The sequence below is a fragment of the Mus caroli genome, chromosome 1 (assembly GCF_900094665.2).
Source record: "Mus caroli chromosome 1, CAROLI_EIJ_v1.1, whole genome shotgun sequence".
NCBI lineage: Eukaryota > Metazoa > Chordata > Mammalia > Rodentia > Muridae > Mus > Mus caroli.
In genome coordinates, this window is record NC_034570.1 from 162551318 (window position 1) to 162567881 (window position 16564).

General features: G+C 49.8%; 1 protein-coding gene across 1 annotated transcript in view; it reads right to left on the bottom strand.

The window, feature by feature from the left end:
• LOC110296540 (sodium/potassium-transporting ATPase subunit alpha-2) overlaps positions 1-16272 on the bottom strand; it is a 23440-nt gene extending 7168 nt beyond the window's left edge. Inside the window, exons 1-13 of the mRNA XM_021165275.2 lie at positions 16147-16272; positions 11774-11878; positions 11533-11592; positions 9410-9613; positions 8823-8936; positions 8472-8606; positions 7517-7634; positions 5456-5724; positions 4454-4652; positions 4221-4330; positions 3899-4033; positions 2986-3175; positions 2717-2892 (exon numbers count right to left, since the gene is read on the bottom strand). Of these exons, the coding sequence (XP_021020934.1) occupies positions 2717-2892; positions 2986-3175; positions 3899-4033; positions 4221-4330; positions 4454-4652; positions 5456-5724; positions 7517-7634; positions 8472-8606; positions 8823-8936; positions 9410-9613; positions 11533-11592; positions 11774-11878; positions 16147-16158 (1827 nt within the window). The 5' untranslated portion in view covers positions 16159-16272. The remainder of the gene's footprint in view (positions 1-2716; positions 2893-2985; positions 3176-3898; positions 4034-4220; positions 4331-4453; positions 4653-5455; positions 5725-7516; positions 7635-8471; positions 8607-8822; positions 8937-9409; positions 9614-11532; positions 11593-11773; positions 11879-16146) is intronic.
• Positions 16273-16564: the final 292 nt, after the last annotated feature.

Genomic DNA, 16564 nt, shown 5'->3' on the forward strand with positions numbered 1-16564 from the left:
GGGGGGGGGGAGGCTAGGCTTGCCTTCGCCAGGATAATTAATGTTTTTTACTGTTGCACAATACATGGAGTGGGATGAGAAGGGCGTATGCCTAGAGAGAGGCTATTATCAGCATAAAGCTAGAAAGGACAGATTTGCATATGTGGGCTTGGAGAAGAAGTCCCACAGATCTGAAGCAAGACACACCTCTTCAGGCCCCACTGCCTTCTCTCCTGCTCCTATTACCAACCTGAACCTACCCCCAAAGTTCCTTCCTACTGAAAAACAAGAGTCTCATCAAACCTTGCTGTCTTGACTCTCTAATGTATGGAAACCCTTCACTCACTTGGTTTCTGCACCTCCTTCGTCTCTGCCCCACTTGTACCCTTACTCCACTGCATGCTTGTTCAAGCTTCCTCGGGGTGGCAGAATGGAGCAAGTCCTGGCTTTGGATGGGACCATTTACCAGCTGTTGGAACTTAGACAAGTCCTTTTTCTGTTTCAGAACAGTGGGGCTGGGGGTGGGGGTGGGGGGGAATCCACACCATCCCAGGCTGGCTTTATGTAGACAAGAAATGTTAGCTATGTCCTACCATCCGTCTTCCTCTCTTCCCTTTCTCCCCTTCCTCAGAGATGTTGGTGAACCTAGGGTCTCCTTCTGTACTTTTTCCTTGACTCCTGTTTGCTTTCTGAACGGTGTCATAAAATGCTCTAATAAACCTTTAGTTTATACTCATGTGCTAATGAGATATTTAAATCTCCAGTCCTGACCTTGAACTCTATACTCCAACTGTCTCTAGATGTTCATCCACCCAGCCCCTTATAAATGCTTCAAACTTATGGTCCAGGCTGAGATCCTATCAGTCCTCCCAGCACCCTGCAGCTCCTCTCCCTCTCTTAGATACCATCTGTTCTGACCATTCTGTCCTGTTCTCTCCCATATCTTTGTACCCCACGCCCAGCTTGCTCACCGAGTTCTCAAACTGCTTCTCAAATGCAACTATGTGTCTCCGTTCCCTGTGTTGCTGTCCCATTGAGATCCTCGTCCTGGCCTGGGCTATTGTGCACCTTTAATCTGTTTGAATCTGTCTCTTTGGTTCCCTGACTTCAGCTCTTGTCCACATCTAGTCCATCCTCCATTAGGTAGCCTTAAAGCTTTCTTTGTGACATCTGTGGCCTTCCATGGCACACAAGTCTGGCATTTAAAGGAAATCCTTCCAACTGGCCCTGACCCAATGTCTCAGTCCTAGTTCCCAGTAGTCCCCCATCTCTCCTCTGCTGACCCTCACATCTCCTGATACTATAGGCACATCTGGGTACGGACTGTTCTTGCTATGGCTCCCCTTCCTTTAGAGCCTACTGAATCCTCATCAGCCTTTAAGGCCCAGGTCAAATATCATCCCCTCTGCTAAACCCTGTCTAGTTCTCTGAGGTGGAATTAACAGTTCCCCGCTGGTTTTCCACAGAGCCCTTGCCCAGCCGCTGTGCCATTTCTCATCATGCCGAGAGGCACCTGACTGGGCAGAAGGACCATGACTCCCAGACAAGCCAACTGGGCTTCCCATTCCCAGCTGGCCTCTTACAACATTTCTATTTTGGGGAAGCTATTTACCTACTCTGAGTTTCCCTGTGTTTGTTTTTCAGTGGGGGTTAATAATGCCTATTTTCCATACTGAGTTCTTATTGTGGTTAAAACACACACACACACACATAGCACCTAGTCTTCTGGTGTGATGGTTAAGAAACAGACTGCCTGGTTTCAAATTCTGACCTAGCAACTTACTAGCTCTGTGGTCTTGGCCTTGCTACTCGGTGCCTCAGTTTCTCTGTCTATGTAACAGGGAGATGCTGGCACTGACTCAGAAGGCAGCCATGCACAGTGTTTAGAGTAGTGTCTGATGAGTATGAAAAATTAAAATAACTTATTAGGGCATCTGACCAATAGGTCCTCAGTGACCCCCAACTCTTGTGACTGTTCTGTGATGTGTTTAGAAGCATCTTCCCCTCTACCCGCCAATCCAGAGAGATCTTGAGGTGGAGCTCAGTTTCTACACATCTTTGTATCCTCAGTGGGATACAAAGACGTGGCTTTCAGGGGACAGGCTGAGTTGCTTTGTTTTTTAAAAAATCGTGACAGTGATGGCACCAGAATTGGTGACTGGAAAAAGAAGATGTCGGGGACCAAGTGCCCGATGCATTCTGATAAGCAATAAATATTTTCTGGATGAAGAACAAACCAAACAAATAAAAGAGAGAAGTCAGTGAGAAATGACCAGCCGCACTTGGACAAGAATTCAGTGGGGGGGGGGGGTAGGGGAGAGGATCGTGAATGAGAGAGGAGAATATGGAGTCATAAGAGGAGCCCATTGGGGTAGTCAAGAGCTTACTAGTCCTTTTCCAAATGGATAGACTGAGCATCAGTGGGACAGTCAAATAACTAGGTCTCCATGCCAGGAGTGCCGACTGGTGCTTCGAATGAGACTGAGATGGGAAGGAGGCACGGCACACGCAGACGGGGCAGTGAGCTGGGCTAGAGGATAGGCCTAAGCGAAAGGCAGAATTGAGCGATCTTATCAGGCATGCGCCTTTCCCTACGGATGGATAACTCCTCTGGGTCAGTGGGAAGGAGGCCAACAGGAGCCTGCGTCACCTCAGGACAGCAGCTGCTGCAGTCCCCTGACCTCTGGCACCAGGCATACAAGGATACGGGTGGGGTGGGTAGGAAGGAGGCCAGTACCTTGATGCCCGCGCTTCGGCACTTGCCCACGGCATCCGGCACGGCTGCTCTGGGGGGATCAATCATAGACATGAGCCCCACAAAACAGAGCTTCTCTGTGGGAAAGTTCAGCTCATCTGTGTCAAATTTGAAGCCCCGAGGAAACTTTCCAGAAGGCAGGTTCAGCTGACAGAAGCCTGAGGAGGAGTAAGCGGGAGGAGTAAGAGCGGAAGAGTAGACACTACCAAGGCCCCGCCTTCTCAGCCTTGCTCCTCTTTCTGCCTCCTCACCCAGCACTCGTTCCCCAAGTCCTCCCAGCTCCATGTAGGCGTTTTGAAAGGCATCTTGCATCTCCTTGTCAAGAGGGATCTCCTTGCCCTGTACCAAGATGGTGGAGCATCGGTCCAGGATGCGCTCTGGGGCGCCTTTCATCACCAGCACATGACTCTGGGGACTGTCTTCCCTCTCGTGGATGGAGAGCTGGGAAGGGAAAGGCGGTTACAGAGGGAGCCATAGAATCTTGGTGGCTCTGTTGCTTAGCTCAGGGTCTGATAGCAGCTGTTTAGAAGGAAAACCTTCCTTAACAACGTAAATCTTATCCATCAAAGACTGTGAACAAGGAGAAACTATGTGTGGAGGGTGTTTGTTTATAATCCTGAGTCTTAAAACCCATGGAGTTCTATGGAGTCGCTTCCATAGAACAGTGACTTGTTCAACAAATAGGTATTAAGATCAGTCGGGATAGGTGTTGTGCTAGGTAGGGGTTGGACGGCTTTCATTAGCATCCCCTAGTCCTCAATGTCCTGGGGATTTTCCCTCCATGGTGCATGCAGAATAGACCTGAGGCTATTCTTGGCAGGAACAGGTATCTCAAGGCTGAGGGATACAGTATGGGAACTATGGAAGTGTGCGTTAGTTATTCGGACGGCAGTGTTGGAGGACCATTGCCAGAGGATGGGAGTCTCTCAGAAGAGGAGAGAATGGGATAAGCTGCGTGTGGTTAGGTTTGCCTGTTCGAGGGTGATGCAGCCAGGCCAGTTGTCCCGGGATTGACCTGGGAACACATGTTCCTCGGATGTAACCCATCCTTTCTTTCTGCTGAGTCTCTGTTGACTCACTTTCTTCTACTGAGTCTCTGTTCACCCACTCTCCCCATTCGTGTCCCTCTTTTTTTCTCTCTGTGTCCCCGCCATCCAGCCAGACCTGATATTTGTTGGTGGAGTTGAAGGGGATTTCTGCCACCTTAGGGTTCCTGTCCCTCATCTTCCTCACTGAGCCACAGGACAGCTCAATGCACTTGAGCAGAGCTGACTCAGAAGCATCCCCAGCTGTGTCCCGCTGCCAGAAGAAAAGAGAATTCAGTGTCACGGTGGGGGGGGGGGAGGGAGGAGATGGAGGATGGAGGAGACAGAGCATCAGCTGAGGTCACCAAAGCAGCTACAGGGTGAGAGAGGGAAAGCTGGCTGCCTTCAAGGAGCCCCCCCCCCAATACATCTGTGTCTGCACTCACTGGCTGGCCCCCTACCTTAGACACGGAGATGTTCTCTTGTCCAGCCTTGAAGACAGCACGATTGCAGAGACCAGCAATCCGAGACAGGGCTGTCCATGTGGGGGACCGTTTGTCAAAAGTGGCCCCTGGGAAGAAAGGAGGGAGAAGATTGGCTCTCCCTTAGAGCATTTCATACCCCAGGCTCCCTCTTCTGCGTGGTCCCTCGGCAGGATCCATTTCCCGTCACCCTTTCCGGAGCACCCAATCACCAGACTGGTCTTCTGTGGTGTCAGCCTCATGGATCTGGTTGTCAAACCACATGTGAGCCACTGTCATGCGGTTCTGGGTGAGGGTGCCCGTCTTGTCTGAGCAGATGGTGGATGTGGAGCCCAGCGTCTCCACGGCCTCCAGGTTCTTCACCAGGCAGTTCTTGCGAGCCATGCGCTTGGCTGTCAGCGTCAGGCACACCTGGCAGACAGAGAGGAGAATTAAAAGGGCCAAGTCGAGAGTGACAGATGTCTATGATTCTTCCCCATTCGGAAGCTCTAATCCTTTTCTATTAATCCCACTCACAAAAGACTGGGTGGGACCTAGCAGGAAATAGCGACAGTTCAACTTTAGGCATCTTAAATAGGTTCTTAGGCCATATCTGTGGTAAATGCTCGGAAGAAAGTTGAAGATATCTGACTCCAGAGCAGGTACAAAGATGTGACAACCACCCACATGAAAGGGACAACAGAAATTGTGGACGAAAATGGGTTCCTCTGAGGGCAGCAAGGAGGAAAGTTGGGGCTGGGGCTTGACAGTCACTGAGCTGCTGTGAGGACAGGAGAACCAGGATAGTGACACATCACAGTGGCTGATGAAGGACAGGGGGATGGACAGAAATATTCATTTCAGCAGCAGCATTAAGGATGAGAGCTGAGAAATGTCAATGGATTTGCTAGTTAGTCACTGGTGACCTTTGAAAGAGTCTTTATAGCACACAAGACAGGATGAACCCCAGACTGAGTCGGGAGACAAGCACACAGATGGTGAGGAACACGGCCACAACAAGCCACCAAGGAGAAATTGAATGCTCAGATACAGCTCACCCCCCCCCCAAATTTTCAACTTCAAACTCCCAGGCATGCCCTGAACAATTTCTGCATATGGCATCTGCTATGTGACTGCAGGGACCTGAAGGGAAGAACATTGCTGGGAAGCAGTAAGCAACTGTCTGTGTCAAACAGGGAGAAGGCCCTGGTGGCGATTCAGCCTCTGCCACTCACAGTCACGGTGGCCAAAAGCCCTTCGGGCACATTGGCTACGATGATGCCGATGAGGAAGATGACTGCCTCCAGCCAGCTGTAGCCCAGGATGAGGGACAGAACGAAGAAGGAGACCCCCAGGAACACAGCCACCCCTGTGATCAGCTGGATGAAATGCTCGATCTCCATGGCTATGGGTGTCTGTCCCACCTCTAGGCCAGAGGCAAGAGTGGCTATGCGGCCCATCACTGTCCGGTCACCTGTGGCAATCACAATGCCCCTGGCAGTGCCTGCCATGAAGGAAAAAACAGAGGGTAAATTCCCTGGGCTTGCCAATGACTGACGTCTCATCATATTTTTTTTAATGCTTTAAAAAAATGATTTATTTATTTATTTTATGCATGAGCATACTGTCTCTGTCTTCAGACACACTAGAAGAGGGCGTCAGATCCTATTACAGATGGATGTGAGCCACTATGTGGTTGCTGGGAATTGAATTCAGGACCTCTGGAAGAGCAGTCAGTGCTCTTAACCACTGAGCCATCGCTTCAGCCCCCTCGTCATATTTTCTAAGGAGATAAAACCATCACAAAGTGCATAAGCTGAAGACTCAGATCCTAGAGGCCACTTTTAGTACACAGGGCTTCCCCTCCCTGCATAAACCACCAATCTTAGATTTAATACAATAGCAAATTATTTTCTTTTCCATTTGGGCCTGAGAAGACATCTGGCAAGTACTACAGACGTTCAAATTGAAGAGGTTCAATAAATGAAATAAAAATTGATCACGACATTTCAGCAAATCAATCTTACTCTAGATATTTTTCAAAAGCGTATGATAAGCTGGAGTAAATTACTTATTGGTTTTTGTTGGCTGGTTGGTTTAGTCTTACGATTTTCTTGAGCCAGCAAGATGGTTCAGTGTGTAAGGGCTCCTACCTGCCAATCCTGTTGACCTGAGTTGGGTTCCTAAAACCCACGTGGTGGACAGAAAACCAAGGTCTGCAGGTCCTCCACAAGTGCACTGTGGCATGAGTGTGCTCACTTACACACACACACGCACACACATTCACACAGACACAATTATGAAATATTTTTAATTAAAAAAACAAGATCTCAATGTAGAATAAAATAATCTTTTATTCTACATATTTATATCTATGTATTTATTCTATTTATTTATAATCTGTAAAATAAGATTGTGATTATCTAAAATATGTGACATTGCAGGGGTCTTTGGGAAAGAATGTGTGGTACTCTGGGCATTCATGTTGAAGTCAGCCAAATCTGGGTTCAAATGACATTAGAACTCCTACCTAGGAGTCAGTGGTTAAATGGACTAACTATGACTGTCATCTGTCACAAGGCAAGCATGCAACGAATATGACTTGCATTCTTTCCCTGACCTCGCTTCAGAGCTAGTCGATGCATAAGCAGTAAGCATACCTTATCTGACCTTTCAAATGCATTCAGTTGTGGGAACGCTATGGCAAATCAGAATCCCAATACATTAAACATTTAGGAAATTTAATGTGTAGTGATTTTTATTGTAATTCCAATTCTCTGAAGGAAGGAAACAAGCCCAAAGAACCAATGCATTGAGGAGAAGGAAAGTCATGGAGCAGGGATGCAGGGAGGTATTCGATATCACCTTGTGAGAGGTCTATGGTCCTTGCACACTGCTCTCTCCTACCATCTCTTGCCCCTGGTTGTCTTCCCAGAGTCAGTCCTGACTCAGCTCACTGCCTAGTCCAGAACTATCGCCTAGAAGACCTCACTTGACTTCCATACTCCTAACAGTTGGGGGAGGGGCATCCTGACTCTGAGTGTTTTGTGGAAGGCTTTCAGCCTGGGGATCAACAGAACTGAGAGCTTCCTGTAGAGAGGTGATTTCCAGCAGAGTCAGTCTGCCCTTGGCCAGTGCCCTTGGCCCTGTTCTCCAGAGATGACTACTACCGCAGTTCAGTTCCCTCAATGCCTTTTATATGCGGAGCTTTAGCCAAATAAGTACAGTTTCAGGAGTCAGCCCCTTCCCTGCACTGTGCTGGGGTGAGGAGCTTTCTTGGGAGGCTAGCGTCTCACCTTCCACGCAGTTGGTAGAGAAGAAACAGATATTGCGCGTCTCCAAGGGGTTCTCATGGGTGAACTCAGGGGAACGGGTCTGGGGCTCTGACTCCCCTGTTAGGGATGAGTTATCCACCTGAGGAGGAAGGGGAGCCGTCATTAAACTGGCAGCAGCAGCAGCAGCTCTGTGGGCACACAGCTGTCTCCTGAGCCAGATTCAACCCCCCTCAATCTTCATGACAGGAAGGACGAAATTACACTTGCCCTCATCACATATTTATGGCCTTACTCAGCTATCACCCTGGCTTTGGTTTGCATGACTGAGTCTTCCTGACTTTTTTATGTCTTTGGGTTATTTATGTAACTCACACGGCCTTTGTTTGTGCACCTGTAAAGTGGGAATGTTAGCAGGGTCATTGTGTTGCACAACTCCAGAGACACCACCAAGGCTGTCTATAAAAATGCTAACTCCCAGGGTTATCAGGCTGCGACAGATAATTACATCATCTTTTTTCCAGACACCCTCTCTAGGTAGGCAGGCTGGGTGGACCTTGAACTCTCTCCGTCTTCCTGCTTCCACCCTCCGCCTGTGGGGAGGTTAAGATTATAGGTGTGACCCACCACACCCAGCTTCTTCAACTTTCTTTCCTTAAACTTTAATTTAGTAGGCAGGGATCCCTGTAGCCCAGGCTGGCCTGGAATCTTTCAGAGTGAAATTAGATGGTGTATGTAAAGACTTCTATCATGGAAATAGTATTCAATATACAGTGGCTATAAAATGACTAGATCAAAGAAATCCCAGGGCACAGAGCATTCCTAACACATAGATCCGCAGAGGTAGCATGTAGCCATCATATGCTGGAAGGAGGTATACCAGGTACAGGGGAGACCTTAATGTTTGCATTTTTTTTTAACTTTTAAACTTTCATGTGGGCCTCTCTTAACTGTACAGATTCAACCGTGACCTCCTCACCTTGCAACCGTGGGAAGAGATGATCCGGAGGTCAGCAGGGACACGGTCTCCACCCTTCACTTCCACCAGGTCTCCCACTACCACCTCCTCTGCATTGATCTGCATCTTTTCTCCCTCTCGGATGACCAGAGCTTGCTGCAGAAAGGCCAAGAGCCCGTCGTGAGTTGTTCATTTCTACCTTTGCTCTCCAAGAAGAACCCCCTACACCATTAGCCGCGAAATGACGTGGAGAGCCCACAAGGTTTCTTTTCTGCCCATCTTCCTTCCACCTCAGACCACAAGACAGAAAGGGGCAGACCGTCTCAGAAACCTTATGCCCCGACTTGGATGCAGCTAGTCCCTGCCATCTACCTGAGGCACCATGTTCTTGAAGGAGTCCATGATCTTGGAGCTCTTGGCTTCCTGGTAGTAGGAGAAGCAGCCGGTGACAATAACTACAGCCGCTAGCACGATACCTAGATATAACTGGTAAGGAGAGAGAAAGAGAGTGTGAGGGACCTGTCATTTGTCACCTCCAGGGCTGGGTGACACCTGGGATGAGCACCCAGAGTCACTCTATGTGGGATCCCATCCTTCACCTGAACTCAATCTTGAGAATGGTACTGAGTAGTCGTTCTCCACAACCTCCCCCAGTCTCCTAACCCACACTCCTAGCATGGAAGGGGCAAAGAAGGGAGTCCCCATGGCTCTGGCTTTTCTAGGAGTGAAGACGCAGGGATAAAGACAGCTTATTAGTGGAAGGAGTATGGAGTATGTCTCACTGCCCACATGTGTTGGAGGGTGCGTCACAGGTATGTATAGAAGCCTCACTTCTCTTCAGTCTGAGGTCCTGACTGGGTCTGTGATCTTGTTCCCTGAGCCCTCCCATCACCTTATTTGAGGTTGTGAGTTGGAGGGCAGGGCTATAAGCAGGTCCAGGGGTCAGGTGCATGGCTCACATTATCGTTGGATGGTTCGTCCTCCATGGCAGCCAGGATGCCATAGGCTAAGAAGCAGAGGAGTGCCCCAATCCACAGCAGGATAGAGAAGCCCCCAAAAAGCTGACGACAGAACTTGACCCACTCAGGAGTTGTGGGGGGCGGAGTGAGGGCGTTGGGTCCATCTCTAGCCAGAATGTCCTGAGCTCGCTGATTGGTGAGGCCCTGGAGAGTGAGGAAAAGTGTGGGTGTGGCACAGGGAACAAACCCAACCCTTACCACATCTTTCAGGATCTTAGAGAATCATGTTCAGCTAGAGGGAGAAAATTCTCCTTTGCTTGGAAGGGGTGGGACCATCATGAGGGACCACACAGAGGAAATGGTGTCTATAATGAGACTTGGGTCTTGAAGGCTAATATGGACTCACTGTGGCTCCACCTGGGTTATTCTTGGGTTGAAAGATGTTTTTGTTGGGACAGCATGCATAAGCATGATTCCTTGTCCGGAAAAATTCCTTGTCTGACCACCCTCCGTTCTTCCTGCAGATCCTGCCTTTCTCCAGGGCTCCAGGGAAAACCCCACAGCTTTGACCTTGGGTGTCACGCAGTTTTGGCAATCACCTATTACTTTCCAAAGAAAGCCTAGCCAGGCTCACTTCTCTTTGATCTCACCAGCCAGGCTAGATCAAAGGCCTCTTTCTGGATCCAGGTAATCCCCCATGCTTGATCTAGAGTGGGGCTTACTATATTGCACTGGCCTTCTGTTTGTGTGGTTTTTGTTTTTGAAATTTTTGTTACTGCCTTTGAGTAGGAACCACTTGTTACTGATCTTTATGTCCTGTGTTCACCCACTTTATGTGTGAACCTTGAGCTCCAACTGCAAGCCCGGCACTGGGAAGGATGGAGAGATGGGCGAGATCAACAAAGTACCCACCCACAATCTAAAGAGGAAACCACAATAATAAATATACAATGATGCCAGAGAGTAGAAAGCTCGTCCTAGAAAATAAAGTAAGGTTAAAGAATGGGAGCTTAGCAGTTTAAGAAGAGACAGAAAGGAGTGGGTCAAGGATACCGACCACAACATTTTGTATCTTTCTTTTGAGACAGGGGATTGTTCTAGCTTGGAAGTTACTTTATAAGCCCAAGCTGGCCTTGGACTTGTGGCTAGCGTCAACAATGTTTTTATTTGTTTGAGCCAAGCTAGCAATAGTTTGTCTTCAGCTCTTGGGCTCAAGCATTCTCTCTGTTCTAGCCTCCTAAGTACCTAAGACTGCAGTTGACCACAGCAGCGCTTGGAGGATTTTTTTAAAACTAAGGATTGAATTTAGGGCATCACACAAGCTACACAGCACTCTAGCACTGAACTACATCCAAAGCCCTCTTCGATTTGATTTTGTGACAGGAACTCTACATTGTCCACCCCACTCTTGAACGTGCAATCTTTTCTGCCTTATTCCCCAAGTATCTGGGGCAATAGATGTGTGAAAGACCACCTAGCTTTGAGGAACAATTTAAAATATATTTTAATGGCGAGTTCAGCAATCAGCCTGTATTTGTTTATGTAATTCAACTCATCCGGGGACAGCTTCTGGCCATCCCAGGGAAGGGGCAATGGAGACACTTTGGGAAAGGAAGCTGAGTATGCTTGGAAGCACAGGGTTAAGTGGGGAGCATGGGCCCGGATACAGATCCAGCAAGTCAGTCTCCCTTTCTGAGTCTCCTTGCTTTAATAAACAGGATGACAATGCCTGACACAGCTATGGTGAGGATTAAAGAAATGTCTGCACTGCATCTTATTACAGAGCCACTGATGTAGCAGGAGCCGGCAAGTACTATAACAACAGGGATGAGTCACCTTGCTGGTCCATGCCTGTCGTCTCTGAAAGTGGCTGTGTGAGGAGGAGCACAGAGCCTTGCCAAGGTCTGGGTTCCAAGGAATTCTAGATACACAGGGAAAGAGGGAGAAGCAGGGGTCCAAAGTCTACTTCTGGCTTTGCCACCAACTAATCCCATGACCGACCATATGTATGTAAGTCTCTCATCTCTGGGCTGCTTCCCTCACTTGCAAGGAGCGTTGTGTTCTAGTTTTGGGGTTCTCACTCCTGAAGCTGCCTGCCTCTCTCACCTCATGGCTCCACTCACCTTAGACAGATCCACTTGGTATTTTCGGCCCAGCTCATCCAAGGACAGCTTGTGGTCATCCTGGGGAAGGGGAAATGGAGACACTTTGGGAAAGGAGGCTAGGCACACTTCGGGGCACTGGGTTAAGTGGGGAGCATGAGACTGGGTACCAAGCTCATCTGGGTGTTCATGGCTGCTGGCGTGTGAGTGCCCGAGCAGAGCTGCTGCTCCACAGCCCCCCTGAAAGCTCTGTGGTCCTTACCATGGCAACCTCCTTCTTCAGCTCATCGAGCTCCTTCTCTTTCTGTTTCTTCTTGCCTCCCCCATTCTCCGCAGTGGTGGCAGCAGGCGAGTACTCACGCCCTGCCTGAAAAAGGAAGGGATGGCTCAGATCATCAGGGAGACTGGATGGTGCCTGTTCACACCAGACACCAAGGATGTCCTGCCATTAGAATCAGGACACGTCTTGAAAAGGATCATCCTATATTATTGGAAGGGACTCTGGGGGTGGGCAGGGATTGCATTGATGGGTAGGGTACCCCGTAGGAATGTCTGCCTAATTTAGAGAGGAACACTGGATAGAGTAGAAGTCCCAGGAGGGAAGGGGAGAAGCAGACTCGATGGTAGAAATGGAATGGGTAGAGATGATGGGCTGAGAGAAGCTAGAAGGGATGGGTTCAAGTACGGCTATAAAATGGGAGCCCAGGGCATGCTGGGAACCCTCCCCAGCCTGCTTGGGCAGGTGTGCCTGGGACTGGACACAGGCAACTCATAGGACTTGAAACTCCAAAGCATAAATGAGTTCCCTTTGTCAAGAAATATATATGAGAGTAAATAGAGAACTGAAGCCATGGAAGTCAGGGTCAGTCTTGGGCCCTCTGTCCAGATCAGCGCCATGTTTTTTTAATAGTGATCTTTAGGGACCCCTGTCTGCCCTCCTCTTCAGGGCCACTGCAGGTTTTCAGGGCCACCTGGGAGCTTCTTTGGGGAGATGGTGAGGATTCTTCATTCAAATGGAGGCAGCCTTGGGGCAAGGGACTGGGGGGAGGGCTAGGAAGGACCTGGGGTTATTGATAGTGTGCAAAATGCTGTCAACTCCCTCCGTGTCTGTCTCTCCCTCCATGTCTCTCCACTTCCCTCAGGATACAGGGGGTAGCTGTTTATGCCTGGTTCCTCCTGCTCTTCTATGGACCCTCAAGGCTATGCTGAGCTTTCAGGAGTCGGTTTTTTTGATGCTGTGGTTATGATTTGTGTTTTCCATAAAGAACGAATGAATACCTGGTAGGCAGGCGCATCAGTGGAAGGGGAGGCTGCTTGCTTATTTTGTTTTTCAAGATTATGTATTTTTTTTGGGGGGGGGGCTTATTATGTATTTTAGTCAGGTGTTTTTTTTAAGCAGCATTTTGGCTGACCACAAAGGTGAGTGGAAAGGAGAGGAAGTTCTCGTGAATCTTCTACTCATAGACAGCCTCCCTCCTCATCAGCATCCCACATCGTTAGAGTGGTACATTGTTTCATCACTATCTCCCCATGGCCGGGGCTGACACTCTTGTAATGAGTGCATGTTCTACAGATCCGGGCAAATGCAGAGCAGTATCCTGCCATTCCACCAGCTTGTGGCTGTGGTCCTCTGAGTCCCGGGTACTGAGAAGAATGTATTTTCACCTATCGGAGTCAACCGTCTGGGGGATACGGCAGCTGCTGTGATCCTAAGGAATCGTAAGCTTAGCGCCTTGGATAATAGAATTCTGTCCAGTAAAATCAGAAGCAATGCTGGGCGTGGGAGGTACACTACAAGGTGGACACTTGTTTCAGGATGCAATGACCTAGAAGATGTGCTCTCAGACTGTTGCTCAGACACACTCCGTTTAGAAAAGGAAACTGACCCGTCATGCTTTCATCTGTATCTGAACTACCCACAAAAGCAATCTGGTTCTGAGCATCTGAAGGCCAAGCATCATGGGGAAACTGAGGCAGTCATCCAAAGAAGCTAAGAACAACTCAGAAATGTTTCTGCCTCTCCCTTCCCCGGGCGATGCAAGAGGCTTCATTAAGTCAGGTGAATTGAAGTGTTCTGTCATCTAGCATGCTTGGTGAGGCAGGGCTGAGTGGAGGATAGGAGGCCACAGTGGGATTGAATTCGAGAAAGCATCTGGACAGACGTCAGTGTGGCCCTTGGGGGCTTGAGGGGTGGGAGGCTTGGGCTAGAGGTCTGAGCAGCAGAGTCCAGGAAAATCTCTGCACATTTGATATCAAACAACAGACATGAAAATGAGAATCAAATGCCCACTTATGGAGCTGGGACTGGTGGTGTGCATATCTGTATGCCCATAATTTGGGAGGCGGAGGCAGGAAGATTGGAAGTTTGAGTCCAGCCTGGGCTACATAGCGAGATCCTGTCACAAACAAACAGATAGGTGGCTCTGAGAAATGCACTGGCTCTTAAGTGTTGGATTGTGGCTGAGCTAAATAACTCCATGTGGCGATTTCTCTTCCCAGCTCCCACCCTGCTCTCCCATAAGTGCAGAGCTTGGCTGCCCTTCCCCCTTCTTCTGTCCTGGCAAGGATCTCAGGCTCCATGGCCAGGAGCCTGAGGAGATTTGGGGCCAGTGGCTGCCCAGGGAAGAAAGAAAGAGGAAGTGGGGACCCCTCTCTCCCCCTCTGGTCTCCCCTCCCTCCCCTAACACAAGTCCCTCTCTTTGGTTCTTCAATGTTGTAGGAGAACAGAGAGTTCTTTTTTCAGAAAGCCAGAGACTGGGACAAAGTGGGGGTAGCTGGAAAGCAGCCAACGCTTCCCCCCACCCCCACCTCAGCCTCTGGAGGAGGCTTGGCTCCCTCCCACCAGTGTGATCCCTCCCCCCAGCTCCCACGCTGCCCTTCACAGCCACACAGGCGTGGACTGGAATGGAGGTGAAGCAGACCTCAGAGTTGAGTGTGGGGAGTGGGATTGTATTCTGCAGGGCTTTCCTTATAGGTAGGACTCTGAGCTCCCAGACTTAACCCAGCTTTTTCCGCTAAACAGACCAGACCAGCAAAGTCACGCGCAGCCACTAGGTTAGGGGTGCCACAGGTTATGGACCCAGCAAGGGTACTAGGGGAGAAGTTCTGAATGGGGAGGCCAAGGTCAAGTTACTTTCCAAGTCAAAAGAGCTCTATGAGGTGGGGCTACCTTACTCTGGGGTAGAGCAGAGTGGAGGGGTGTCTGCTCTTTCTTTCTACTTAGATGGAGGTTGGGCTTGCCTGACCTGGTTGGCCCTGGACTCTTAGAGGTTCTGCCCCTCAGCTGGATCTGCCCTTTCTATGGGGAGCAGGAACGATATTGCTGAAGGTCCCAGGACAGTGTGCCTTCTTTTAATCATGACTCTTCCTTGGGGAAACCCATTGCCCATGGATAGTTCCTAAGGGCGGGCTTACAGCCCTCACCTTACACTCACCACCCATCACCCTGTATGCCCAGAGGCCCTTCATTTGCAAATTCTCCTGCTGAAACATAGTGCAGGTTCACCCATGGAAGCCTGCAGCACTATCCTAGGAACACGCTATTGTAAGGCTGTGGACACGTGTACACACACACACACACACACACACACACAGATGCATGTATGCACACATGCGAGATGCTCTTCTATTTCCAGTTCCCACCCAAGCTCTGGATCCCTGGTATCCAGGATTCGAGTTTTTCCAGCTGTTCAGCTTAGTGCAATAACATGTCCTTGCCTGACTCCTCCTTGGATCCAGAAATTGGCGCACAGCACCCTGTGGCACTGTCTCCCTCACATTTTGCAATGGCCTTGTCAAGCCCTTTCCCTCTGTGCCCTCTTTTGCCACGATTCCACATGAGGAAAACTTCCAAGCACAGAATGGAAAGGGATTGGGTCCTTTTTCTTCATATGGGGATTTCATTCCCAAGAATTGGAAGCCTTGTCCTTGCTCGCCCAGATATGGCTGTTAATCTTTTCACTGGCAAATCCATTGCTTCAGAATGCCATAGGCAGGCGCAGTTCTCAGCAGCCTTTGGAAAGGTCCCCAAAGCCTATGGCCTGGAGCCCAGGACAGTGCTTATGGGGACATCCGGAGGGGTGCTGGGGTGAGGGCTGGGGATACATCTTTGCTCTCTCTGCCCCAGCTGACTCTGGCATGAAGAACTCTGAGAACTGGTGTAATCAACTGCTAGGTGGCTCTGGGGTTGCTCCATAACACCTTTCCAGCCCCAGGCTGGCCCCTGTACTCTTGGGCTAAGGACCTCAGAGCAATAGATATTTTCAGTGGGTAACAAGGACGGCAGAGAACTAACAGTGCCAAAGATCTCTTCAGCTGGGAAGCTAGGGATTGTGGAGCGAGAGGAGGGATTTGTGGAGTAAGGATGAGTGGGCAGAGAGCAGGGAGATCTAGAAGGGCACTTGGGTAGTTTCTTAGGCTAGTTGTGGGAGAGGCAGAGAGCAGGGTAGCTGCAGGACCTGCCAGTCCCTAGGCTCATGAGCTCCGTGGAACGAATCCACATGCATGTGCAGTCGGGAGACTAGTTCCAAGTTCAAACCATCCCACGCAGTCCGTCAGTGTCTCTCACCCTCTCTCCATGTCCCATTTCTACTCCACCCTCCAGAGAGTGGCCCCTGATCTCGGAGGAATACTCACCCCACGACCCATCTTGGGGCAGAGTGGCTGAGGGGACCTAGGCTGGAAAGGTCACCAGGAGGATCCCAAGACCACACCGCCTGTCTGGGGCAGCTGGAGACCCTGGCAGACAGACAGAGACAGTCTGAGCAACAGGGTAGCTTTAAATAGGTCCCTCTCCCCCTCACTCCCGCCTTCCCCTTCTGGGGAAAGAAACGTTTGTTGAAACTGGATCCCTGAGGACTCCTCCCCTCCCCTCCCGCCCCTTTAGCAACTGGCCCAGCTGATGGTCCTGTTTTGTCCCTGGTCTGTCCCCCTCAGCTCCTCTTAGCATTTCCCCATCCCATGGGCAGCTACAAACAAGAGAGAAGCAAGGGGAAAGGAATGGGGAGAGGGTAGCTGGAAAAAGGAGAGGTGGCCCCTCGAGAGCATCCAGCTC